Source organism: Pollicipes pollicipes, unplaced genomic scaffold (genome assembly GCF_011947565.3).
Source record: "Pollicipes pollicipes isolate AB1234 unplaced genomic scaffold, Ppol_2.1 Scaffold_4295;HRSCAF=5057_pilon_pilon_pilon, whole genome shotgun sequence".
Taxonomy (NCBI): domain Eukaryota; kingdom Metazoa; phylum Arthropoda; class Thecostraca; order Pollicipedomorpha; family Pollicipedidae; genus Pollicipes; species Pollicipes pollicipes.
In genome coordinates, this window is record NW_023596461.1 from 23791399 (window position 1) to 23817541 (window position 26143).

The 26143-nt window shown below is 51.1% G+C and overlaps 1 protein-coding gene across 2 annotated transcripts; it reads left to right on the forward strand.

Moving 5' to 3' along the window:
* The first annotated feature begins 1537 nt into the window (after positions 1–1537).
* On the forward strand, positions 1538–21948 carry LOC119097060 (L-galactose dehydrogenase). Of its 2 annotated transcripts, none has more exons than XM_037220090.1 (8): positions 1538–2006; positions 2417–2525; positions 9205–9377; positions 13569–13839; positions 14264–14387; positions 15356–15488; positions 17116–17288; positions 21423–21948. In XM_037220090.1, the coding sequence occupies exons 2-8, from the start codon at positions 2438–2440 to the stop codon at positions 21541–21543; spliced, it is 1083 nt and encodes a 360-aa protein (XP_037075985.1). In that variant the 5' UTR covers positions 1538–2006; positions 2417–2437; the 3' UTR covers positions 21544–21948. The 2 variants fall into 2 exon arrangements, with proteins under 2 accessions (XP_037075985.1, XP_037075986.1); XM_037220091.1 differs by having other exon boundaries at positions 2422–2525.
* Positions 21949–26143: the final 4195 nt, after the last annotated feature.

Consider the following 26143-nt stretch of genomic DNA (forward strand, 5'->3'; position numbering starts at 1 on the left):
CATAGTAATGGGATCCACCATGCGCTGGTGGAAACAAATAGCCCCCATGTATGTGCAAACGTAGCACTCCTAATTTTCTATGGCTGCGCACGGTGAGATGTCGGCTTCTCGTATAGAAATAGCATGCATGATAATTTCGGAATGTAATGGTCGGAGTACGAGCATTTCTTTTTTTTGGGGGGCGCACGCTGTTAGGTGCTCCCCCCCCCTCCTTGACGAAATCCTGGTTCCGCCACAGTCTAAAGCCGTCGTTCCTCTTAGCAGCAGGAAGCCCCAGATAAATCCTTGACATGTATCGCTTCAACGTCCTCCGTTGACCTCTCAAGGTATGGTCGGGTATCCGCAAACAACGAGCCTCCTAGATCGGCGGGTCTTTCTAACGCTACTACCAGGGACGCCCCACATGGTAGATCCTTAGAAGAGTCGTACAGCATCGTACAGAGGCTGACTATTAGCTACGCATTTCAAGCTGATGAACCTCTCATGACACGAGCACAACCAGAGACAGTCCTGCAGCCTTACCCTGAGCCGAAATCGCAGCCGCGTGACCTCCACTCAAAGCCAATAGTCTTAAATAGCGGGCCGACTTAAAACGCCGCGTGTCGCAGGGTACTTAGGAGAGCCACGTTGCTTACGACTAAAAATATGCCTTGTCGTTTGGTATTTTATAGTGCTCAGTATGTGCATTGAATTTTGGCTGCAAAATCTGTGGAAAGCGCTGATCTGAGGAAATTGTAAAATGGCGGTGGCACCACTGATCTGCGACGTCAGCACTGGTATAGTATAGTTTGCAGTACGTTTCTATCATCTGTTTAAACTATTCGGATTAAAGTTACGATGTTTGGAGGCATTTTGCGGTTTAACTCGCCCACAGTGGAACGACAATGTTTCTACATGTGCTCTACACAAGTTCACGCCGCAAGCGTTAGCGCGTGCAGACCAATACTTAGTTTTAAGTTTCGTCTGAGGTGGTTTGTTGTAATTTGTTCCGATTTCGCAATTTTGTCACTAAATAGTTCGCAAAAGTATCCGTTTTTTGTCACCGACCATAACTCAGTTTTTTCATCCCTGCCGTTTTGGCCACATCACGAACTGTTCATAATGCACTTCGTATGTTCTTTCTTTTCAGAAGCAACTAATGAGCGAAAGAAGGGGGGAAATAAGTACATCTGCCTTCTCTTCGTATTTGGGTAGTTAAGCGGAGATAGATATCATTACAACTAGGGACAGACGTAAAAGCACAATCCATAATATCCTATTAGCAATCCCCCAAATTATTCGTCTTACCCTCCTCCCCCCCCCCCCCCCATACACCCCAACTCAAACAAAAACATTCATGTACGGTTGGGCCCGCGTCTGATATCCGAGGTCATGTGCATCCTGCCGCATGTTCCACTATAAACATCGCTAGTACAGCGCTCGGTAGGGCCACTATCCCGCCGCATGCTCCACAATAAACACCACTATTACAGTGTTCGGTAGAGCCGCTATCGTCTGCACCTTTCACACGCCCTGTGGCCCACGTCAGCGACACGCACCAGCCGCCGTCTAGGCGGCGCCCGCATCCAAGGCCGATCGCACGTACGGAGAGGAGCGGACGCCCGGCAAGCTCGACGGTGCGAACAAACGAACGACCGGCAGCCGGCGACGACGCACCAGCGGCTGATAGTGGAGTCAGTGCGCCCATCGCCAGCCGAGGCTCCTGACCAGACCAAGAGACGGCCCACAGTCGACAACGACGCACCAGCGGCTAATAGTGGAGCCAGCGTGCCCGTCGTCAGCCGAGGCCCCTGACCCGACAGAGAGACGGCCCGCGGCCAGTGACGACACACCAGCGGCTGATAGTGGAGCCAGTGCACCCATCGGCAGCCGAGGCTCCTGAACCGACCGAGAAACGGCCCGCAGTCGGCAACGACACACCAGCGGCTGATAGTGGAGCCAGTGCGCCCATCGGCAGCGGAGGCTCCTGACCGCACCGAGAGACGGCCGGCGTTCAGTGCAGACGGGTGAGTCATGGGCGGTCTGAAGCGGACCAGAACTCCGCAGTCGAGGAGGGAGCGCCAATCAGATGAGTCGGCAGCGCTTGGTGCCCATGACCCTTGAGAGCTAAGGAATGCACTCAAACTATGTCGCGATACTGGCTGATGTCCTAGCCAGATGTATGATAATGCAGTGGCGGTTTGCGCTTCGGCTAGGAGTGAGTCGTGCATTGAACGACATTGTGAGAGAGGATGCAACGTTAAAAGACGCCAGTTTACATTACGAGCGAATGAGCAAACATCTGCTCACTTTATCACGGACAGCTAGGAGCTCGAGGAAATGCAGTGGATAACCATGTGTCTCATTACATGCGACATGCCATATGACCTGACACCTTTCACTGGATCAGCGGATGTATAATAAATATATCTTGCAGAACAGACGAAAGAAGGCCGGCATGGCGGACGTGGTAGAAACATTCGTGGCCGGCTTCCACGATGAAGCTGCCGTCAGGAAGATGAAGTACAACCGGCTTGGCAACACCGGTAAGCAGGGGCGTCTCTTTTTAAAATCAGGTTGGTGGTGGAAGGGCTGAGCCGATCTGGTCCACGTAATCCACCCCAAACTCTGATTTATCCTGGGATTTCAGCCACTTGATTTTGCGTTCCTGGTGTTAAAATATAAAGTCTATAACGATGTCTCGTCAGTTCGATTTTGTTTTTGGGAATAATAACCGTCCATTTCATGGCGACGTGAAACCGTGTTTATATAAAAAGATTGACGGAGGTTCAATTCACAGAAAAGGAATATTTTCATGGTTTGCCCCATTGTGAGTTTCGAAAGATGTGACATTTATCGTTCATCAAAGTGACCCGAGGCACAAAAAGACGAATTTATGCAGAATGGCGTGGCCTGACACGCGTGAACAAAAGACTATGCAAAGAGCACACTGCCACGATGATCCCACATATAAAAATAATACTGTTGCTTCCTTGATCGCTCAAATTGGTACCCTTTATTGTAACGATTTGATGGGTGTGGGATCAGTGATGACCAGCGCCGGTGCTAATCGTGACTCACCATTCAAATGGCAGTCAAATGACACCACAGTCGCGATTGAGCGACAAATATACTTACCACTGTGTAGGGTAACATTGATTAATTCATTTTACTTGAGTTTTCATGTACTTTTCAAAGCTCCAGAATTTGTAGTCATTTGCTCTTTATCCCAATCCAGTTGTTGTCGTGTGAGAGCTTGTCATACATTTGCAGACGTACATATCTTCCGTAAGTTGTTCAGTGCATAAGCGAGGAGCATTATTCACATAGATAAGACAGTAGTAATAGCCTTCTTCCTCGGAGAAAAACCAGGTGAATGGAGATATAGATGGGTCGATATTTCAGCATCATGCATCTATCGAAACAATAGCAGAGGTCAGTACATACCTTATGAAAGAGTTGGCATGAGAGAAATATCGGGTACGTACAGTACACTGTTTCGTCAAAATAAACATCATGCTTATCGAGAAACGTTTAGGCAGTTAGTGTACTAATAGTTAAAATAATCTATCTCCATTGTTGTGGTCCTCTTTGCTCAAATGCATTGAGGGCAATCTTAGAGGGGATCGTGCGGCTAAAGTCACTAACGGAAGGGTCCGGGCCCCTCCCAAGGTGCACAGAGTGACCCCCTGCTGGTGACGTGATAAAATCACCATCCATAAACAGGTTGTCTTTGCGAAAGAGCGCACTGGACATAAGTGTGCGTCCTATAACAGGTGCTGGCATTGTTAGCCACACGCATCACGGTCGTGGTATTAGCCGGGGTGGATAGTACTCATCTTGCATTAAAAATTGCGTCCATCGAAATGAAGCCAGAGCCATAGCCAGTTGAATGCTCGGAATTCGTTACTTAGATTGCATGTGACTTATGCCCTAAACCGAATGTTCTCATGGAATGTTTTAAAGTATTTCTTGAATACGGAAGTTGTGATGTTGATAGACTATGTATTTCCCTGTAATATTATGCAAAAACAGCCCTAACACAGAGATGGTCTGCTTTTCTGACTGTAGTTGCTGACTAGCCCGTTGCCCACCACCACAACATCGATTGCTATGAAATGTTCACTAACAAACCCAAAACAGACAGCCATATTTCATGTGTGATGTAGGATCACAAAAACTGATAAGACAGTAGTACTAGCCTTATTCATCAGAAGGAAATAGGAGAATGAAGATATAGTTAGGTGGATATTTTGGCAGCATGCTTTATCGAAGCAAACAAACAGCTTCTGCCATTGTTTCGATAACGGCATGTTGCCGAAATATTAACTTAACTATATCTCTATTCTCCTGGTTTTCTCCGAGGAATAAGGCTACTACTACTGTCTTATCTTTGTGAATGATGCTCCCCGCTAATGCACTGAGCAACTTACAAAAAGCTGCCTTAAGTTATTACATAAGCCAATGAAGTATGTGAGGCCACTAAGACATGAAATCAAAACTTGCTGACCATCTCATGTATGGACAAGCCTGTGCCCGCATGATCGTGAGAACAGGCTATAACGCCCACATCGGTACATTAAGGCGATTATCAGTGAGTGACATAATGTACCTACTGTCTTATCATCGGTGCTAATTAACGCGCGCCCGGGTGGCCGGCTGAATGCCTTTGCTCGGGTGGGCGGTCAAGTTGACGCCCAGAGATCTCATCACAAGGTGTGTTGACTTGTACATGAACTCACGTGTTTCCAAATCTGAGGTTCCTTGGACATGACATTATCTAGACATATGACCTATATCTGGACCTTATCATGACCTATAGTCTACAAATACAAAGGGCGGTCAGGGCTGACAAAATTACACAAATCAAGGAGCGTACGTTATTAGCAGAGGTGTAGTTTGGCAACATGAATTGGGGAGCTGAGCGGTGACAAATGCACAATCAACCTCCAAAATACATCAAGGAAAGGTTTATCGCCGGCTTTACACCACTCTCTTCTCAACGCGGGGGGGGGAGCCAAAGATGATCGGCGAAAGCCCCCAAACTGAACAGGGAACTACACCCTTTGTCACTAGGCTATGTGTTTCTTCGGCGCGAGCAGGGCTACGACGATTAAATGCCCTGGTTTACAGCAGGCTGTGAAAGACACCACACGATATAGCAAATAGGTAACAACTACTGCGATCCACTAAGCCCGCACATGGACTCGATGTCGACGGTCCATGAACACCAGCCCACCACCTCTATTCATACCATTAAAAGTTTCTGGAACATCGGTGGCAACACAGATACGTGTGCCAGCAGCCAGAGTGGGGGAACCATAGCAACTTTATTCAACAGTCAATGTCAACAAAAGGGCCAGTCTTCGCTCGTCCATTGTATTGCCTGGCGTCGCCTCTGCGCGAAGAATGTAATTTGCGTATGCGATATGTATCGCCTGCACGCAGTTGTAATAGAGGAAGTTCGATGACCTGTATCAGTAATAAGTAGGATCGCATTGGTACCATGGTTGTTCATTCTGTTCTGATTCATGGTCACCCCCAGTCAGCAAAAACAAATCCCCATTGCTTCTGAATCCGCGCCAGGCAGTCAGTATGCATTACACACCACCTAAATGTGATCAAAATTGAAGCAGTACACCGTGCTCGAATTCATTTGGCCTAACATCGGCCAGGTGTAATTACAGCGCCAGGGGCAACACATCCGCCTTGAATAGCACGTTATTCATCATATCATCTGCGCCCCTCCCCCCCCCTAAAAAAAGTTAGCCGATGACACCATACGGTATATGGTGGAATCAGAGGAATCAGACACCAGACGTCTGGACCTGGATCATGTCTGGCGTCTGATTACATGATCTGGATGATGTAGGACGCTCAAATTCTGACAAGTTATGACATCTTGATTGTTGGGACAAGTCGACAACCTCGAGAACACCCTGAATGTCTGGCTCAAACGTCCTCAAATGCGAAAAGACAGCTGAAAGACGTGGTGCTGACGATATGACCACACACGAGACGTTGGCTATTGCGTCGGCGTACGCGCTACAGAGTCGTCGCTCACGCCCATATTTGCCCTGTGTCATAACATGGATGACTTTGCCAACAATGAATCGTAACATGCATGGCGTTCACTGACATTGCACCCATCTTCGTAGCGAGGCTTGTTTTTAACACGCGCCCAGGTGGTGCGATCAAGTTGATTGCCAAAACACAGAATGATTTCCGAACGGTGCGGCGCGGCCGCACCAAACCTTGCTCAACTGTAGGCTGTTGAATAGGAGATATGGTCGCTGACCTATGACGGTTCAAAGCCAGGCTGTAACCGTAAGCGAAGACAATTTCTGGGGAATTGTGCATTCTGGTGCGACAACGGGGTGTTATACAAAGCCATTCAGCTCTGAAGTAGTTTTTTAGGCAGCGAAGCAACTTGAGTTAAGATTACAACCAATTTCATTGACCTAGTCAGGTATGAAGGTCAGACATAAGTCAAAACCAACATACTTTTTTGCCGTATGAGGTAGTTTCTGGTCCTCATTTCGAATTCATTAATAACAGGAACCGCACAGACATCTACCACTGACTTCCTAAAGCTAAGAGTAGGTCACTGGCTTAAAAAGATCCAGACCAACATCTTGTTTTTAAGAAATATATCGCATGGCGTAACCTCTAATGCCTTTTCAAGTGCAGGAATCACGGCAATCTCTTATGATTTTGGATTCCATGACCTCTCAAAGGCAAAAAATGTCACTGACCTTGGAATGAAAATCAGTGACCTTTTGCTTAGAACGAATATTTAGGTTCACGACGGTTGCGTGCAATCAGGCATTAGTGCAAATCGGCCGGGTACGTTCACAGTATGGAACCGTCAGCAGGTCTGAGAGCAATATTTAAGTCACTTGGTGACCCATGGATGATGTCAGGGTCACCAGCCCTAAAAGTGACAAATAGGTCCACTTTACTAAAATCAGTTGGTTTTGAATTGATCGTATGTAATATGAAGGTTTTGCAAGAATCTGATGCGCAGTTTCGGAGCATGGATTGCCAGGAAATGCGTTTTTGCATCTCATCCTTTCAATGTCTATAAACCCTTTCTAAGGTCATGATAGAAAAATGGCTGTACAAATTATGTACGCTGCGTTGAAGAGTACAGTTTTTGTGCGTTTGTTACAGGTTTTGAGCGTGTGATTTCATCGCGTCCAGATTTTGCAGTTCATGGCCTCAGATACTGAACTTACGCCCACAAAATAGCAGCATTTGGCTGAGCAGGGTGTTACAGCCCCAGTTGACAGCCCTCCTACAGTGCTATCAGTTGCAAGCGGTCGCATCTTTCGCGCGCGGTTAACAGTGTGCTTAAGCAGCTGCTGTACTTTCACCACCAAGCGCCGGCCGGCCACCCGCGCTCAGCAGTGCGATGTCATAGTTAGGCGGTGCAGCCCTCAGCAACGGCCCCTTCATCAACATCCCTGCTCTGGGTTTTAATAAAAACGCTCTCTAGAGGCCAGAACAATCGGCAACGGCACAGCAGGCCTGGCAAGGCGTCTGTGCGCAGAGCCGCTGCCGGACGAGCGGCACATGGCCCCGCGGAATAACATCTCGCGTCCAAAGTGTCGGACAGCTGACCAAAATAACGTGTCTTTGACCTTCAAAAGGACAAAAAAGGTCACTGACCTGACTTGAGCAACAGTTACCTTTTTTAGAACAGATAGCTGAGTTCTAGGTAGTAACGTGGGTAGTGGGCTTTGGGGGGGGGGGGGGTTCTTTGGATACCAGTCTGAAGTTTGACCTTGTGTTACCTTATTTGACACAAAGTTCATAATCTAGGAACCTTAAATTTTGACACAGGTGAGTTCACACATAGGCCAACCAACCATGTGAACTTGGTGTCTTTGTCTCTCTTAGCTTTTTAGATGTCAGGTGTCAAATGGACCCCCACCACACTTGAGCGAAGGGCATTCAACCGGCCACCCGGACGCGTGTGGAGAGAAGTTCCACATTTGAAGATTTTGAAAAAGCATCAGATATGATGAAATAAGCTTATTTATAACTAATGGTGCCAGGTGGGTATTGGTTCCTGGTAATCCTTAAAACTGGTCGTTTTAAATTATCTCTTATTTACAGACACTATCATGAGAGCATCAATGGTGAATTAGTTGTCCCTTTGGCTACCTATGAAGTTCAGTTTGATTAGCAGGTTTCACACTGCTTAGCTAGTGCTGTGGCCTTCAACGTTGCCGTTGCTAAGGCAGGTATTAACGTCGGGTTGCGTGCCGCAGTTCCCTGGGGTGGGCACTTCTGCTCACCTGTTAATGAGTTATGAGTAGGTGGAAAAATGTTTAAATAACCGTAAAACACCTGGAATATTCAGGTATATAAGACACCTGTAATCGGTGAGTCACTATTAATCGTCTTCAACTACGATGCAAATAAGTCGTTTATTAGGCAACCAACCATTCTGTCCAAAATATTTGGGCACCTCTTCTCTTAAAGCCCGCGCAGCATGATCAGGCAAGAGAAAGGACAACACGCTAATCATTTGTTGTGCAACACCGGTAGCTGTCGAAAAGATGACGCATTCCGGAAAATCATAACGTATGAAGATGCACAGTTTGTAGTCGTAGGCTACGTGCGCTGCGCATGTCCGACGCGCTGAAAAATACGCCTGCGTGAACAGACCTCCAAGGGTACTTCATCTGTCACAAACTGGACATATCTGGCCTGATGTTTGCAACCCCGTGGATACGTAGATGGCATGGATATGGGTATTTACACTCTGGTTTGCAGTTTAACCTTGCTGCTCATCTAGACTGCACCTGATATCGAATATCACAAAGACCTGGCTGCTAAATTTGAAAACAAAAACCTATCAGATATGTTTGTTTGTGACAGATATGTCCGGTTGAAGTTGATCCGGTTGAAGGTTCACGTTTTGTCAGATCTTCAGATCCCGCCTTCCGTTCTTTCCGTTTTGCCTGCGAGTTTTCACATTGAACTTTGTGTTTTTACGGACACCGTAACGCTATCTTTAAATGAAGGGCTTGGTTTTTACGTTCTAGATCCTGGCACGACCCTTGCTGCAGCTGGCCCGCCTGCTCTGTTCATGGTCGTGGAATGTTGCGTGTTCAGATGAGTGACGCCACAGCGCACGGCTTTCTACAGCGGCCACGTCTCCACGTCTGACCCTTGCCCCGCCGGACATCTGACCCCTTGTTCCCCCGTCGGCAGGTATGCATGTGTCGGAGGTCAGCATCGGTGGCGTGGCACTGGGTGGTCTGTACGGAGACTTCGACCGGGCCGAGTGTCTGCGCACGGTTGACCTGGCGCTGAGGTCGGGCGTTAACCTGATCGACACTTCGCCCTGGTACGGCCAGGGCAAGAGCGAGGAGTTCCTCGGAGAGGTGAGGGTCGGCTGGCACGCCTCCACATTCGGCGGCGCTCCCTCCAGAGCGAGGAGTTCCTCGGAGAGGTGAGGTTCGGCTGGCATGCCTCCACAGCCGGCGGCGCTCCCTCCAGAGCGAGGAGTTCCTCGGAGAGGTGAGGGTCGGCTGGCACGCCTCCACAGCCGGCGGCGCTCCCTCCAGAGCGAGGAGTTCCTCGGAGAGGTGAGGGTCGGCTGGCACGCCTCCACAGCCGGCGGCGCTCCCTCCAGAGCGAGGAGTTCCTCGGAGAGGTGAGGGACGGGTGTCTCGCCTCCACGGCCGACGCATCAAGAGCGGTGATACCGCAGGCGTCGGGTGGCGAATAGATGGCGTTGCTGTCGGACAAATGTGGTCGGGATCAGCTGACCATCTTTAATATAAGATGAAACTTCCGATTTTAGGAGACACACTGCCAGGGGAGGCGCCACCACGGGCAAACAGGGGAAACATATCTTTTTGCTGACCTTGAAATTTTGGGGAGCCGCAAAAGTCACCATGGATCCAGTGCGTATGGTCATGATCAGGCTGCGACCCTCAGCATGCTGCCAATCTGGCAAGGGGGCTCAGTTACGGCGCACAGATACCTAAACTATGTGACCCAGGGTCACGGGAGCCCTCCACCTGGCCATGGACGGCGAGAGGTATGTTTGCTTGTGGGGTTCGCCACGGGCGATCCGGGTCAGGTCTGTTTCGAAGGACCTTCCAGTCTAACCTCCCTGTATAAGGCCTATTGTTTTGTTTATCCCCTCAGCTGGTAGATATTACCTTATGATGGCGGTGTTCCAGCGGCGCGATTGGTCATACCGGAGCACCGGTGTAAACCATCGCGCCACTGGAACACCAGGTCAGAACACCCCACTACGGCGGGGTGTTCTGACCTTAGGAGGTGCACTGATACATGTGACAATCATTCCTTTCTGTTGGTCGGTGAAGATCAGGTTATAGTACAAGACAAATAGAAAAAGAGCATTCAAACGATTTAGTAAGCGTACAGCAGCATAACCATATATTTACTGGCAATGGTGTAGCCAGTCGCATAGGTCACGTTCTGCGACCCTGTAATGTATTGAAATAGCTATCTACATAATCCATGGAAATGGCAACGATGACACAATCTAGCTTGCAGCGTCTAATTTGCAATCGCCATTTACTTTGCAGTCGCCATTTCAATCTTGCCGCACTATCCCTTGCCGTTCTGCGTTGCTATTCTCGATAATGTTAGTTAACATGCAACTTGTCATGTGTTTGGCATGATAACAGCTGGTATTGTTATCGTAGCGTATTAATTCATCTATTCATGCATGATCAGTTCAAAAAGTCGCAGTCTGGCTTAACATGATGGAGTTCTGCTGCTGAAAACTTTAAAGTACCATGAAGTACAGGTTGATGTACCAGATGGAGGATTTGTAGTGAAATTGTGTCAATGGAATCTGTTAAACCTCGTAAATGAACAACACACAAAATAGCGTGAAAACGACTTCATTGAACAAATATTGCATTTACTGATTAAAAAGCCAACGACGTCAAAGCGCTTTTGGGATTAGACGATAAGTACGTTTGCATTCAGTGCTGTCATTTATCTGGGCATCCTCGCCTACGGCAGTATGGGAGAAATTCCGTTCGAAAAAGGCAAGAAACAGTCGATCAGCAAAAACTAAGGATGATCGGATAGTGGGTTTTGGTACTGGTGGATATCGGGTTCCAGTCACTGTCTGCGTTGCATGCTGGGAAAAGCTAATACACCGACATTACCTAGCCCAAGAGCAGATGGTTTGCTGTGTGGCCCAGCGGGCAGACCTCTCAACTCAGTGGAATGAAATTGGTGGTGAGCTGGGCTCTGCCTAGGTGAAATAATAAAACGTCAATTGATGTATAACATGTGCATTGCTTGGATCTGCACGGGGCCTTGAACCGCCTCAGCGTGTTTCGTGGGTGCATCCAATTCCAGTGTGTAACGGCCGGGGCTCAGCTGGGCAGTTCCGGCGGGCAGGGGAGTTGTGTGATCAGCTGAGCAGTTCCGGCGGGCGCGGGGAGTGGGCACACCGCTGGGCGTTAGCGGGTAGCGGCCGGAGGGTACGGGTGTGGTGCGGTTTGCCGAGATTGGAGCTTGGAATAACGACAAGAGATTTGCGAAGACGGAATTTGACTTTTTGAACGAGTGAAAACGAGGACGAACGCGAGCACAACACATTGCATTGCAAGTATGCGGTACGGAAACAGCGCGCAGCGCGAGCGGTCCTATGCACCGGAAACCCACGCGTGCCGGGGTCGAATGACAAGATTCCAAGCTTGCCGTACGATGGTACGTTGGTATAAGCCCGGGCCGGGCGCGCTGTTCTGCCCAAATGTCGAAGGAAGGTCTCCTAGCAACCGGATAATCAAGTCAGCTAAGCCCGCGCGGCTGTGACGGAGCATTGTGCTACACCTGAAAGCACCCGCAGTTCTGTCGGACAAGAAGGTCGCGTGGAAAACTGACGATGAACTGGATCGTTCATTTTGGGAGATGTACGAAGCAAACCCCGTATAACAAGTGCTACGAACACAAACCCACGTATGCAGAACATTTATGTTTTTAGCTCGGAGAGAGGTAGGGCGGGAGGGATTGCAAGAAGTTAAAAAAGAAGCTGAACAGAGCTGGAGCCCTGGGTGAAGGTGGAGTGTTTTGATTAAAGAGGACAGGGCCTTGAAATAAACTTACAGCTACTGTACTGTCGCTGTACTAGTAACTAGACTTTAAGTTACAGGAGTCAAGATGATTACGCAGATTCGGAACACTGGAATGCAATGCTAAAAAGTCGTGAAAATCCCTGTTTTTTATTACTGACTTGTGACTTTAAGAGACCCACGTCCAGGTCCACGTTTCCAGGTCGCGCCGTAATAGCGCGCACATTTTCAAAGGCGACAAATGGTTATTCCTCCTTGTCTTATAAGCTGGCTTGCCCCACCGCCTTTAGGGCTAGATGAATCTATGTTTATCTGTTTGCGTTATCTATCTGTTTGTGTTATCTATCTGTTTGTGTTATCTGTTTGTGTTATCTATTTTCATCTGTTTGCACATGAAAAGCTAACACGCTTTTTTGGGGGTTTGCCCTGTGGTCCATCCTTAATCCTGACCAGCGACTTGCGAAGCACGTGACCATACGTGACTATCGTTACAACCAAGGCTGTGCCGTGTAAGAGATATAACAGATCTGTACCCATACAGGCGCTCCGATGGCGAAGACGCGATTAGACGCATACTGGACTGGCATACAGTGTTTGCGCCTTATTTTATCACAGATGCGCGCTGATCAGCTCTGATATCATATAGACAGATCAGCCCTGAGACAGAGCTCAGCAAATGCGTTTCATATCAAACAGATGAATAAAAATGCAAACTTGCTTTTTTAATACCTTTTGTGCTTGCCAAGTTTTGGGTTCTTCCTGCCCCAAGGAGCTGACGGAGTTATGAGGACCAAGTTTGACATGGCATGCACCCAGTTCAACGTGGGGGGGGGGGGGGGGTCAGCTTGCCATGTTTCATTCACGGCGTTGTTATAGTCGCGCTCAACAGGTTTGGTTTAGAGTTCTGTGTTCTGGTTTGTATGACCTGTGTGTGAGCTCTGCTTGATATGCTTGTGTCACCGGTTTCAGCGAGACGTGTATGCATACGTTCGAAAAGTTTGGGTCTCGTAGGTTGTGAGGGACAGTCCCACACGTTCCAAAAGTTTGCGGGGAGCGCATACTCGGTATCCCCACGGCGTCGTCGCCCCTGCATCTCGTGGGCCGCCCCCACAAGCGGCCCACGAGTACAAAGCAGCCCAGAGTGAGTTGCCGCCAACGTTTCACGCTGGCGCATTCACATGCTCGCCGTCCAGCGGCCATTCTCCGCCCATCGAGGTGATGTTGCTTCCGAGCGGCATCTGAGGGTGGGTGGCTTATGTGCGGTCTTGCCGTTTCCCTGCATGACAATGGTCAAGTATCGTCTCGTGGCAATTTCTTTACTGCATCCTGGCTGGGACATCCTTTCTCCGACGATCCATAACATTGCGTGAGGTAACATCGCAGAGTAATCCACAATGAGCGCCACAGGGACTTCAACTGATCGCAACATTGGCACCTGATGATGCCGGGGGGCCGGAGTGTGGCTGAGCTCCAGTCCTCAGGCTGACCGACCCACGCCTGGCGCAGGCGCTGCGGGACGTGCCGCGTGAGGCGTACTACCTGGCCACCAAGGTGGGACGCTACGATCTGGACTACGCCGGCATGTTCGACTTCAGCGCGGCGCGCGTCAGGCGCAGCGTGGAGCTGAGTCTGCGGCGGCTGCGGCTGCAGCACGTGGACCTGCTGCAGGTGCACGACCTCGAGTTCTGTCCCGACCTGGAGACCATCGTCTCCGAGACGCTGCCCGCACTGCAGGAGATGGTGGACGAGGGCAAGGCGCGCTGTATCGGCATCACCGGTCAGTGGCGCGTCGAGCGTGCGCTCCAGCTTGCGGTGTGCGCGCGGGTTATAACTTGCTGCGGTGAGGTGTGCTCTCAGATGGCTGGTCCATAGCCGTTTTTGTGCTCCTATCATATGACGGCATGGGTGAAGCTTCGTATTTGTTTGAGGTGAGGGAGCTTCAGTATTCAGCCGGAACCTCTCAATCGTACGCTTACTTGCCTGATGGAGTCATTGGAGAGGGGTCAAGGATTACCCTCGGCCACTCCTTCCATTTGTGTTTTGTCCCCCCCCCCCCTACCCATCATGCCTTGTGTGAAGTTCCACCCCTGTCCGGTAGCGGAATACGCCGGGTTTTCGCCCCAATGATACCAAGGGTTATTGGGCAGCCTGCCGAATTGAAAGACACCGATATCCGGTTGACAGCTGTCTTCGTTTTCCAGGCTATCCTGTAAGCACCCTGAAGGAAGTTGTGAAGCGAAGTAAGGTCAAGATAGACTCCATTCTGTCATACAGTCGAAACAATCTGCACGATGATACCTTGCAGTCTTTCTTACCCTTCTTCCAGTGAGTATCTTACATAGACCCAAAATGATCCTGCGAGCAATGGTGTGCTGGACATTATTTATGTTGTTTCTTAGCCACCAAACCCCTCTCTTGCCTTTTCCCTACCTCTTCCTCTCCCTCTCCCTTTCCCTTTTCCTCTCCCCTTCCCTCACCCTTTCCCTCTCCCTTTCCTTCTCCTTCCCCCTCTCTCTTTCCCTCTCCCTCTCCCTTTCCTTCTCCTTCCCCTCTCCCTTTCCCTTTCCCTCTCCCTTTCCTTCTCCTTCACCCTCTTCCTCTCCCTTTCCCTTTCCCTTTCCCTCTCCCTTTCCTTCTCCTTCACCCTCTCCCTTTCCCTCGTCCTCTCTCTCTCCCTTCCCTTTTCCCTCTCCCTTTCCTTCTCTCTCTCCCTCTCCCTCGTCCTCTCTCTCTCCCTCTCCCGGCCCCCCAGCGTTGTTCAGATCTCGCTTGCGGCGCGTGGTCGCCTAACAAAGCGCCGTGCCGGGCGGCGAGGTTGCCAGGCCGCCCTTCGACGGTAGCGGTGACCCGCTGTTCCTCGGACCGGTCAGTATGGATAGGACTCGAGAAGGAGCGGTCGAGAGACAGGCGTCCCGCCCTCTGCGACTCCGTGTCCGCGCACCGTAAGGTCGCTCATCGCGGATCGTCCTGTCTTTGGCATTTTTTCTTTCTTTTCCGCTTCGTCCGCAGAATGCGTATTTAGGACTAAACTTATATTCGTGCAAATTGCGTGACAAATAATTCCCTCAAGCTGCAAACTGCAAGCTCACATGAGTGGCACATATTTCACCAGAGATGCGGCTCTCGCAGATCCACCTGTTTTTCGAATCAGCCAGAACTATCACTGACCGGTATTACATGCGCTTACCGGCCGCTGAAATGGACGCATGCGGTGCCGGAGTTGCATACCGTGCCGTGATCAGCTGACTGAAGCTGGACATGAGATCAGGCCCTGGCTGTCTGCCTGTCACCAGGGAGCGGAACATCGCTGTCATCGACGCCGGTGCGACCTCGATGGGGCTGCTCTCCCCCAACGGTCCGCCCGCCTGGCACCCGGCCAGCGACCTGCTCAAGAGCACCACCCTCCAGCTGCAGCAGCACTGCAAGGTGAGCGCGCCGCGCGCGCTCTGTTTCAACTGTGGGATTGTCTGCTGGCTGGTGTGAATGTCGATTGCGCAATAACCAGCGGGGCCCCGTTATAGCAGGCCCACGATGAAGGAAACTGAGGGTTGTTGATTTTATGTTACCGTGCCCCGTCCTTCTGCCGTCGAGATAGTCTAACGTTTCCTCAGTCTAACGTTTCCTCTACTTGTATCCAAATTTGCTTAATTATTTAGGAGATTGTGCTTTGTTTAAACACGGGGAGTCAACCTGAAAGGTAATGAGCAGATTTACGCACCTCTTGACGCTTCTGAGATAGCCTCAAGGACACTCTGTGTTATGATATATACTCAATAAGTGGTTGGAACTGAGAGCGCGCAGTTTCATGTGACCTGGCGACATTTCGGCTGAACATGCTGGATCATGGCGCGGGCTCATGGATGATCCAGGGTTTTAGGGTTCCAAAGGTCAATAAGAAGCTTGCTGCTCCATATGTTCCGGAAAGCACGGGCTTAAAAAATGACGGAGATAAAATAAGAGACCCACGCCCGACGGAAGACCAGCTGGAGACAAGACCTGGCTCTGTGATTTGTCTTTTGTCAGGCAAGGCCATGTGCAACCGACAGTTTATATCAACCTACGTTTTTACTACAACCAATGGCGCATGCTTTCCAAGCGCGTTACACCGGCACGGAATCACGGGATCACAGAATCAGGCCAATGCCTGATGTTTGCAACCCCGTGGATACGTAGATGGCATGGATATGGGTATTTGCACTCTGGTTTGCAGTTTAACCTTGATGCTCATCTAGACTGGACCTGCTATCGAATGTCACAAAGACCTGGCTGCTGAATTTGAAAACAAAAACCTGTTAGATATGCTGATAGAATTTTCGCGTTCTGATACATGTAGCAAAAAATAGTCCTCCGTGGAACAGCTTGACCTCTCTCAGCCTAGCGGTCAAGTGATGCAAGGTCATTGCTCCCAATGAGGTTGACTGGTGAGGCTCATCTAGCCATTGCACCAGTCCATACATAAGCTTGGGACGCTCTGGCTTCTACCTTAACTAAAGAACGTTCTGCAAGTTGATCAATATATTCTTTGACCTGGCCCGTTACCATTTCGGTGGCCTGACTGAAGATTTTAGGCCAAGATTCAGGGCACGTTACGTAAGGTGAGCTGCAGTTGAAGTGGGTGAAATCTGTCGACTTCCAGTGACAGAATGGTGTCAAAACTTATCGTAGCACACAGGTGGCTTAATTCACGGGTGCGGCCAGAGTTTAGAAGGATGGAGGGCTGAGGCCCAGCGAGAATGCATCAATATGATTTAAGCTTGCTGTCAGGCGTCATCTATCGTGAAAACGAAAAGTGCAGACTTCAGAAGGAGGCTCTGGCCACCAGACCACTGCATTCATTACGCCCGGGGATTAAATATTTCTCGATACCGAGCCTTCTCGATACCGATTCAACGGCTGTTCTCTCGCAATGCACACTCACACGCACATGTATTCACGCACGCACACACGCACACACACGCGCACACGCACTCACGCGCACACGCACGCACGCATGCATGCATCAATGCGCAGTACACGATCACGTCTGCACTGCTGACCGTCACCTGCGCTGCAGTCGCAGGGTTCTGACCTGACCCGGCTGGCGCTGCGTCACTTCATGACCCGGCCGGGCGTCACTTCACACCTGATGGGCGTCGTATCACGTGACCAGCTGAAGCAGAACCTGCAGATGTACCAGCTCCCGGTCAGCGCCGAAGAGGACGCCCTGCTGCAGCACGTCCTCAGCAGGTGGGTCGGGAGGGAGACATCAGGGAATTCTTAGCACGTGATTCTCCAGGTAAATGGGACGGTTCCCAGCGAGATGATCGACAAAAGTGTAGGGAGGTCTTGGCACATGACTGGCAGCTATTTCTGAAGACACTTAGCTGGTGGGTTGACAGAGACACACAGTCTACGTGAATCCTTCTTGGCGATGAAGCTAGCTGAGACTCAGTGTGGCCTTTATCGGTGCGGGCAGCTGGGTTTGTGTAAGGTTCTCAGCCGCCCTCACGAAAAAAGCGCCAAAAGAGGCTCCGGCAAGGTGAGTTACTACTCATGACCTTGTCTGCCTGCAACTTCCGCCAAGCGCTATGTCCAAGAACTGCATGGCTGCACTGTTGAAGAGTACGACGGACTCCAAAACGAGTTGAACCGCATCCTAAATTTGTTCTGAAATGCAACTTTCTGTCACCAGCAATGTATAGTGCCAAATAATGTGGGACTAAGGTAGAGGGGGTAGGCCCCGCTCACACACTCCTTTTGGCTGTCCGTATGCTCGTCACGACGGGAGTTATCCATAAGGCATCGCCTTATGACGTTGTCGAGCTGATCCACTTCCTTTCTACTTGAACAGCATTCTAGCAGAAAGAAATGAATCCTTTCACACAGACCGATATATGTTGTCTTGGATGCTCTCGTCACGATCCGAAACAAATGTTTTCATATTTCCTTCCTTCCCTCCTTCCTTTCTTGTATCTTTCTTGGTCGCATGCCACAATTTTTAATTTACTATTTGATGAATCTAAGGGCATACAGCAGTCATATTCACCGCGTTAGAATGCTAGAGGTGCTCGCTGTAGCCATGGTTTAGCGTAGAGCAGCGTACTCTATATCTGAGACAGCGGCCAGCTGTTGGGACGTACGGAGGGGGCTGGCTGGCCATGGCCATCGCCGCCGCGTCTGGAGCGACGCCGCCATGTGTCGAGGGGGGAGGGATAAGTAATTACGGGGAACAGCACGGACGCCTAGTTTGATCCTGCCGCCGGCCAGTGGAGGACAGGGCTTGTGACGAGAGAGTCGGGGCCGCGGACGCTGAGGCAAGGCACGCTAACTGTTCCGCGAAAAGTTTGTTCAAAACTATTTCGGCTTTTCGGGACCACTGTGATGGGGAGCAAAGACTGTCACAGTGTGCCCCAGGGCGGTGTTGGGCCGGTAGCCCACACGACGGACGCTGCGGCTGACCTCCAGCTAGTCCCGGAGTTGGACGGTGTGCCAAAGCCGATGTGCGAGTGGCCGGAAAAAGTCGGGCTTGTGTGTCAATTGCGGGGAATCGGTGGACTGCACATGGTCGTCCTGCTCGGGCTGAGTGGTGGTGCGTTCGCGGTATATCAGCAGCTCGAGGAGCGTGGCAAGAAGAGCTACAACGACATCAAAAAGGCCCTAAGATCGGTCTTTGCGGCGGACCGGTATAAGGCATACGAGCAGTAAGAGCGCAGAAAGCTACCTCATAGGGGGGGGGGGGGAGGGGGCAGTTGACGTCTTCGTCCCGGAGCTGCGCGCGCTCGCCGGCTCGTTGAGGGTATGCCAGGCGGCAGCTTAGCCTGTGCATTGTGGCAAAACTGCCGGAAAGGGCCCGCTGCGTTTTCCGAGCAGGAACACGCGTAGAAGACATAACGCTTAGCCAGGTGATCAGTCGCGTCCAATCAGTGCTCGCCGATGAGAAGACGAACACTGTGGCTGCTGCCGCCGGAGAGGCATTGCGGACGGCCGCGGTAGCAACCACTGTGAAGCGCCACGCGTGCCGGCAGCCCAGTCATATTGCCCGCGACTGCATGTCAGGCCGCGGGCAGCGTGACGGAAGAGGGCTCCGCGTTGGCCGCAGCTTCGTGACATGCTACAAGCTGCAACCGGGTGGGACAGTTCGCCTCTGCGTGCCCGGAAAACGGCGCAGGAGAGGAGAGCTCGGCGCCAGCCCCCTCTCTGTTCGTCAGTGAGTGGGGCGCCGCCAGTCGTGCGGCTATCTGTGGACGGTGCGGACTGTGAGGCGCTGCTCGATGCGGGGTCCAGTCAGTGTCCAGCACAGCACACACGTCGGTGTGCCGGCGCTGGAATCGACGCCCGGTGAGCGCTACGACGAAGAGCGGAGAGCGGTACTGGCGTGGGGAACAATGTGGCGAGCGTGTGACTGCGGTCTGGCGAAGCGGTGCCTGTAGACGTGCTGGTGGCGGCACGTAAACCCCTCCGCTTTGTTCTCATCCTCGTGAAGAGCGGTGTCAGCGCCCTGTGTGGCGTTACGATGAGCAGGAGTGACCGCGTGAGATTCGATGTTCAGATGGCTGAAGTGTCGGGGTAGTGGAGGCGGTGGCCGCGCCGGCCGAGCGGGCTGATGAACACTTTCTTGTGAACTATGAGTAGAAGGGAAAGACGTGGCGGGTGCGGTGGAAGGGGTGGACATAATGCGGGAGAAAGTGGCTGAAGTAGCTGCACAACACGGCGGAGGAATGCATGATTCCAACGAGAGTCCAACAGGAGCCCGAGCGAGAGCTCACGAAGAGGGTGACGCATTGATGGCTCATCCCGTGCGATGAACGCGTGCATGGGGAGGCCAAAGGCACGATTCCGCGCATAACAGGGATTCAAGCGAAGGACAAGGTGCGTCCGGTCATAGACTTCGGATAGGTGAACGCGCCTCTGGACCGGCACAAGGCTGACACAGATGTTTGTAAAGAGAAGATCCGTGAGTGGCGCCGGCGTGGACTGAAACATGGCCCTCCTGGACCTGCAAGACGCTTATCTGCAGGTCCACGTGCATGAGCCGACTGTGGCCCTACCAGACTGTGTTGTGTCGGGGTAGGAGATGGAGTCTGATTAGACTGGGCTTCGGCGTGAGTGATGAGGAAAGTGTTCGGCGTGGCATCAAGCCCAAACCCGAAAATACGCAGCGCTACATCTGCCTAAGTAGATGGCCGCCTCGTGAATGCATATATTTCCACCGGAGCAAAGATGAAAGGTCACCTAGAGGAGATCGGTCTGGTCTGCGAACCTCCAGAGAACGTGTCAGAAGGCGGTCGTGTGCTGGGCATACGAATCTGGGGGAGGGGGGGGGGGGGAGCAGCAGTGACTGTTCTGGAAGTGTGACAATCATGACATCAAGCCGCCGCCGAAGCGCGCGGGAGCGACGTCCTACTGCGCTGACTTAGTGCAATGATGTATAAATAAGGGGAGTGTATTAAGTTCTAGGAGGTGCTCGTTGTAACCGTAATTTTGCGCAAGGTACTCTTATATGTGTGACATCGGCCAGTTGTTGGGACCGACGGACGGGGCCAGCGGACGGTCGCCATCGTCGCCGCGTCCGCAGCGACGCCGCCGCGTGTCGGGGGAGGGAAGGGGTAATGGAAAAACGGAGGACAGCACGGGTGCTCGATTTGATCCTGGCCGACGGCCAGTAGAGGCCAGGGCGCTAGACGAGAGAGTCGGGACCGCGGAGGATAAGACAATGTACGCGAAGTGTGACATGACGAGTTTGCTACATTCACATGGATTTCGAGATTGTAACTTTCGTTTATCTTGAAAAGGGTTGTGCTCACTGCAAAATAAGGATGCATTTTCCTGGAACAGCCGAAAACATCTGCTCCCGAAAAGACAATCCTCCTCCTCTTCCAATCCTCAACAAACCTCAAATAACTGGACCACTCACCTTTACTCTTGGTTTTTGACCATACCGCATGAATTACAACATAGTGTGTTGTAAAAGCAATGCACTGGACAGATCAGACAGTTCACAGTTTTCTGCTATGAATCAGCTGAAATTTGACCCTCAACAAGTACAATTTTTATGATGCCTCTTTGACGCCCTGCGATTGTCATTTTATTGCCGTAGCTGACGTCCCTCCCAAGTAACACATGGTATCGTTACTGTGGCTGACGTCCCTCCCAAGTAACACATGGTATCGTTACTGTGGCTGACGCCCCTCCCAAGTAACACATGGTATCGTTACTGTGGCTGACGTCCCTCCCAAGTAACACATGGTACTGTCGCTGTGGCCGACACCCCTCTCTAGGGGCACGCGGTCTTGGTGCTGCGGCCGACGCCCCTCTCCAGTGGCACGTGGTCTTGGTGCTGCGGCCGACGCCCCTCTCCAGCGGCACGTGGTCTTGCCCCAGGTACGCCAGCCTGCCCGCGGAGCACCATCACTGGGAAGGAAAGGAGGTCGCCCATTACCGGAAGGCGATGGCTGGGCTGGACGTGCGGTCTACGTTCGAGCACCTCGGAGACACAAAGTGAAGCCAATCAACGCCACACGCGAGAGTGGGATTGATTTCCGACAGGGGTCAGTTACAGTCGGCTACTTTCGGGCATACATTGACCTCTGATGGGAGTGGACAGTGTAGATCACATGCAATCTTGGGCAGCATGGGTGGCAATGCTTGGATGTCTGCTGAGGTCTTTGTATGGGTGTAAAGATGTAGCGATGTGAGGAGCCTCTTGTGCTACGCAAGATTATGACGATCGCAATTTCACTTATTTGTGAATAGCTTCTGTCATTCACTTGCACTTGGGCCAATATGTAGCAAAGTGGAAGACGATACAGATAGACGTTAAGAAATAATGGTGCATTGTTACGGTAATGGGTTTGTGAGACTGGCTTAAAAGTTGAAGGAATAAAAGAGAACCGGAAGGAATTGTTGATACCATGTTTGGCGTCCACCAAACGCTGAACCATGAGTAGAGCCGTCTCAGCGTAATTAGATGAATATACAGGGCCGAAACAAACGTCATACTGACAAGCATTCGGTTTCAGTGTTTAGTTGCAGGCGCCGTGAGTTCGAGTCGGCTCTGAGGGCGGTAGTAGTATTTCCGCGACAAATGAGAGAAGACCTACCATGGGCTGCGATATAATGACGTCGCCTGGCGCAACACAGGAGATCAGGACCGTCCGTCTGGCAGGATGAGACAGCATTATCATCTTGTGGTCCTAGTATATGGTTGGTAATATCAGTCAACACAAGGGATGATTAGCGAGGCAGCTGAACAATGACATTCACTCGAGGGAGCAATTCTGATGACCACGAATATTTAAAACGACACTAAACTGACAAAAGATAGAAGTGTGAGAAGTGAATGGTCAAAGCTTCCTCGCGTTTTGGATATATCTGAATGGCCCAAGCCACCAAGACACCCGAAGCTCTCTGGGTCCACTCTGCATGTTTTGCAGAACTTGCTTCCAGCGGCGAGTGGCGAGTCCGAGTCCAAAGCCAGACATCTTATCAATGATGAAGTAGGCGCTGATAGAATGTTACAATATGGAGTCAGACATCACACATCATTGAATCGTAACAACTTCGAATCACGTTTGTAGTGCGGGACTTCGTGACTCAAGAAGAATGCATAAGGCTGGGGGATCACTCATTGGTAGGGTGGTTAGTGCAATATCACCACGGGAGGACACGGGAAAGCATCTCCCGAGCACAAAGCACGGGGACACACACGTCTGCGAAGAATGTCGCTGTAAGATCAAGTGGTGCGAGAAAACGACACCGTTCTCAGCACTGAATACCGCACCTCGAGCTGGGTGCCAATGGTTACGGCGACTCCAGCCCTCGCGCGGAACAAGTCGGGCGGACGCATGTCATATTAAGCAGAATGACAATGAGACAGCTCGCAAAATGTTGCGGCACTGCACATTTCCAAGCAATGCAGCTGATCGCCGAATTCGAAGTCAACCTCCGTTCAGCTGTTTCGCGATGCCATCCAGTTCAGCGAGCGGACACGCCAGCTCCAGGTGCCAGCTGTCTGCGTCGGCGTCACTCCAATGCCCAGGTGACTGACTGCCCCGGCCTGAGAACTCGCCACAAAGCACGTGATGAGCGTCCCCCCAAGCGGTCGGCGACGCGGCCGTCGCCACGCGTCCGACGGCAGCCGACGCGTGGCGGCGCGAGCATTCCCCGCATTCCCCAGCGGCGCACTCTAAACGACGCACAGGTGCCCGCATTCCGGCGGGGCCGACTCTCCCACGACCCCCGACGGCGGCACCTGGCGACGGGCCTGCCGCACCTGCCGCCACCGCCGCCTGATGGGAACTCTCTCAGCGCGCCTCCTCTCGGTCCGCCCGGCGGGCAGGGATAGGAGCATCCGTGCGAGACCGGGCCGCCACCGCCGCGGCAGTGGGGCGTGACTGGGAAGTACTGTCGCTAGGAGATGAGATGCGGAATAGTTGGACATTGGGTGTGACGATGATGTGAAGTGGACGCCAGAGACATCTTGGACGATATGAACACTGGACGCTGCAATCCCGGACGTTTCGATGGCTCCCCGAAAGAGAGGAAAGGGGAGGAGGAATGAACCACTGAACCAGGAGTATACGAATGCCCTACCAAAATACCAGACATCAATTTTCTAAGATGTTGGGAATGCAGATGCACTTCCAGTTCATAGCATATGTACATCTCTGGTGGATGCTCCCCATACCTCGATGTCACGAAATACTAGAATGTAGATTTGCTTTCCCTACCATTGCTGAAAACTGTCAGGAACAAATGGCTCGACGAAAGTCACCAGTTTCGTTAGATGTTTGAGTCACCTTTTCTGGATGCAAGTTGATCCTTTTTATCGGATCGGTAAGTGGACAAGCAACGTTGCTGTACTCCGATGTGCCATGAGAGGCTTGAAGGCATCTTTACGATTTTGGTGCAAGTTTGATTTGTACCAATTCAGATTTTACAGTCAGCCGTGAATGTCATTACTTGTCAAGGCATTCACGTGGCAATGAATGTGAATTTTAAGGAAGATGTGACTGAAATGAAAATGGATTACACAAAGGATGATGTGTCTTAGTTCTGAAGCACTAAAGTTACCCAAGATGACCTATAATGTAATTGCATTGTCCAATAGTGTGCTGCCCTACTCAGATGGGAGACTCCATCCCTTATTTTCGCCAAACTATGACACTGGCTCAAAGTTTTACGGAGGGACTGAGAGGAGGCATACTACGGCCGAAATAACCGTGCAGATTCTTGGTTGGCTCAGTTCGAAGAGCCCTGGACTCGTAATGAGAGGACCTTGGTTTAAGTCCCACCAATTCCAAGGCGATCATTCTCGTAGTGACACGTACATGGCTGCCAGCCAAATATCATCGAGGCCTTCTCAGGACACCATAACATCTGGCGCAAACCGAAGAGTTAATTGATCAAATCGTTGTTTACATGATAACACTCCAGGCGAGAACGATGATCCTAACAATTATTCTGCCCGCAATGCCACTGGATCCACCACACCTCCCTGACATCAAGCCTCCAAACGTGACCTCGCAGATGGTAAATGCTGCTTACAGTTGTCACAAACCACCTACGCAACGTTAGGTGCCCTGAATAATTTCGTGCCTGAGTAGTGGCGGGTTTGAAGCGCCATAGTTGGATAAAAAAACTACAACCAGGCAGATATTTTGTAGTTTATTTCTGTAATTCCCACAGGAGCGTTCTAAAGCTTTAATAGGGGGGGGGGGGGGAAGTTGCCAATGATATGGAGGCCCGGGGTGGAAGCTTCGGAGCGAGAGCAATTTAGTTATTTGGGAAACAGACCGCTGAGAGAAAGTGATCGCCGATACTGGTGTGTGAAGGGGGGGGGGGGGAGGTGGAGGTGGACGGGCTACGCCCAGGGGTCATGGGAGCCCTCATGTTCCCCTTAGCTGTCTGATGGCAGCACCCATGATTAAGTCTTTCTAGGATGCTGGGTTATCTTGCCAGAAGAAACAGCATTTCAACGTTTTAGAAGACTTCTTGGCAGCCGTTATCAAGCAGTTTGGCGTGAAGATTATTCGCTATCCAAGAGCCACGTTCGGTTTGTTTTCTCAGCAATACGGTGTACAATTAAATCAATTCAATGGGGGATTTAATGTTTTGATATTACATAAATTAAATTGTTGGTGTCAACTCGTGCATCTTATCGGTATCATATCTTCATTGGCATGCTGTTGGACTCTTTGTTGGATTGCCACTTGTCATATTTGGTATTTCTTCCAACAAGCTTCCAACGCGGTCCACCTGACCAAGGCTTCCTGGCGCAAAAGCAGAGTCCGGCGCCGTCCATTGCGACCACCAAGACAGGATCGACGACGATGATATAATTAGTACCCAAACCGAAGCCACTGAAATGTGCGCCACTGTCCTACGTGTTGAGCCGCTGCTCATCGTGGAGTATTTCTGTTCGGCACGGTGCGCGATCACTGGCGCCTCTTCAGGTGATCGCTCTCAGCAGCTATGCCGTGTGCTCTGCCCATATTTCTTCGGACGATTAAGCAAACTACTACATGCCGATTCTGAGAGAGGATACATGATCTCGCGGAGGAGGGGGGCATATATCTCCACGAGGTCCGATGAATGATCTGTCCTTAATGTTCTTACGATCTCGAACTTTATTCAGGGCCATGTGCGAAAACAAATTTTGTGTGGCATTCTCCTGGGTGGCACATCTAAGCTCTTGTACGCGCGATACATTTTTGGTACCTTTATCAGCTTAGCGCTGCCCGTAGTTCCTTCTTTTCGCAGGGCCCCCGCTTAGGTCACAGGAAATGTCCCTAGTTACCTAATCCGCCTGTGGCCAGCTCATCATGACAAATTTCCAAATGATGGCAACGCGCTTGGGCGCAGGCGCCAGCGCCAAAAGCGCCAAAAACGTCAATGGTGCTGTCAACATGAAATGATTCAGCACAGTCATTCTGCGGCCCGAGCAGCCCGATCCGTGCGCCAGCAAGCGCATGGTTCATGATCTGTTTCTAATTCCCACACCTACCCGCCGCACAATGCACGCACGCTGGCCGACCCGGGGCGTGTAACACCCGTGACTCCCGTCCAAAATGGGCGGCTGCCGGCCGGCCGGTGCCAGTCCG

Excerpts from the sequence above, each read along its gene's own strand:
- LOC119097060 (XM_037220090.1), top strand. The coding sequence starts at position 2,438 with ATGGCGGACGTGGTAGAAACATTCGTGGCCGGCTTCCACGATGAAGCT. Across the intron at positions 9,378-13,568 it reads GCGAGGAGTTCCTCGGAGAG|GCGCTGCGGGACGTGCCGCG; the intron begins GTGAGGGTCGGC and ends CGCCTGGCGCAG. Across the intron at positions 13,840-14,263 it reads GCGCTGTATCGGCATCACCG|GCTATCCTGTAAGCACCCTG; the intron begins GTCAGTGGCGCG and ends TTCGTTTTCCAG.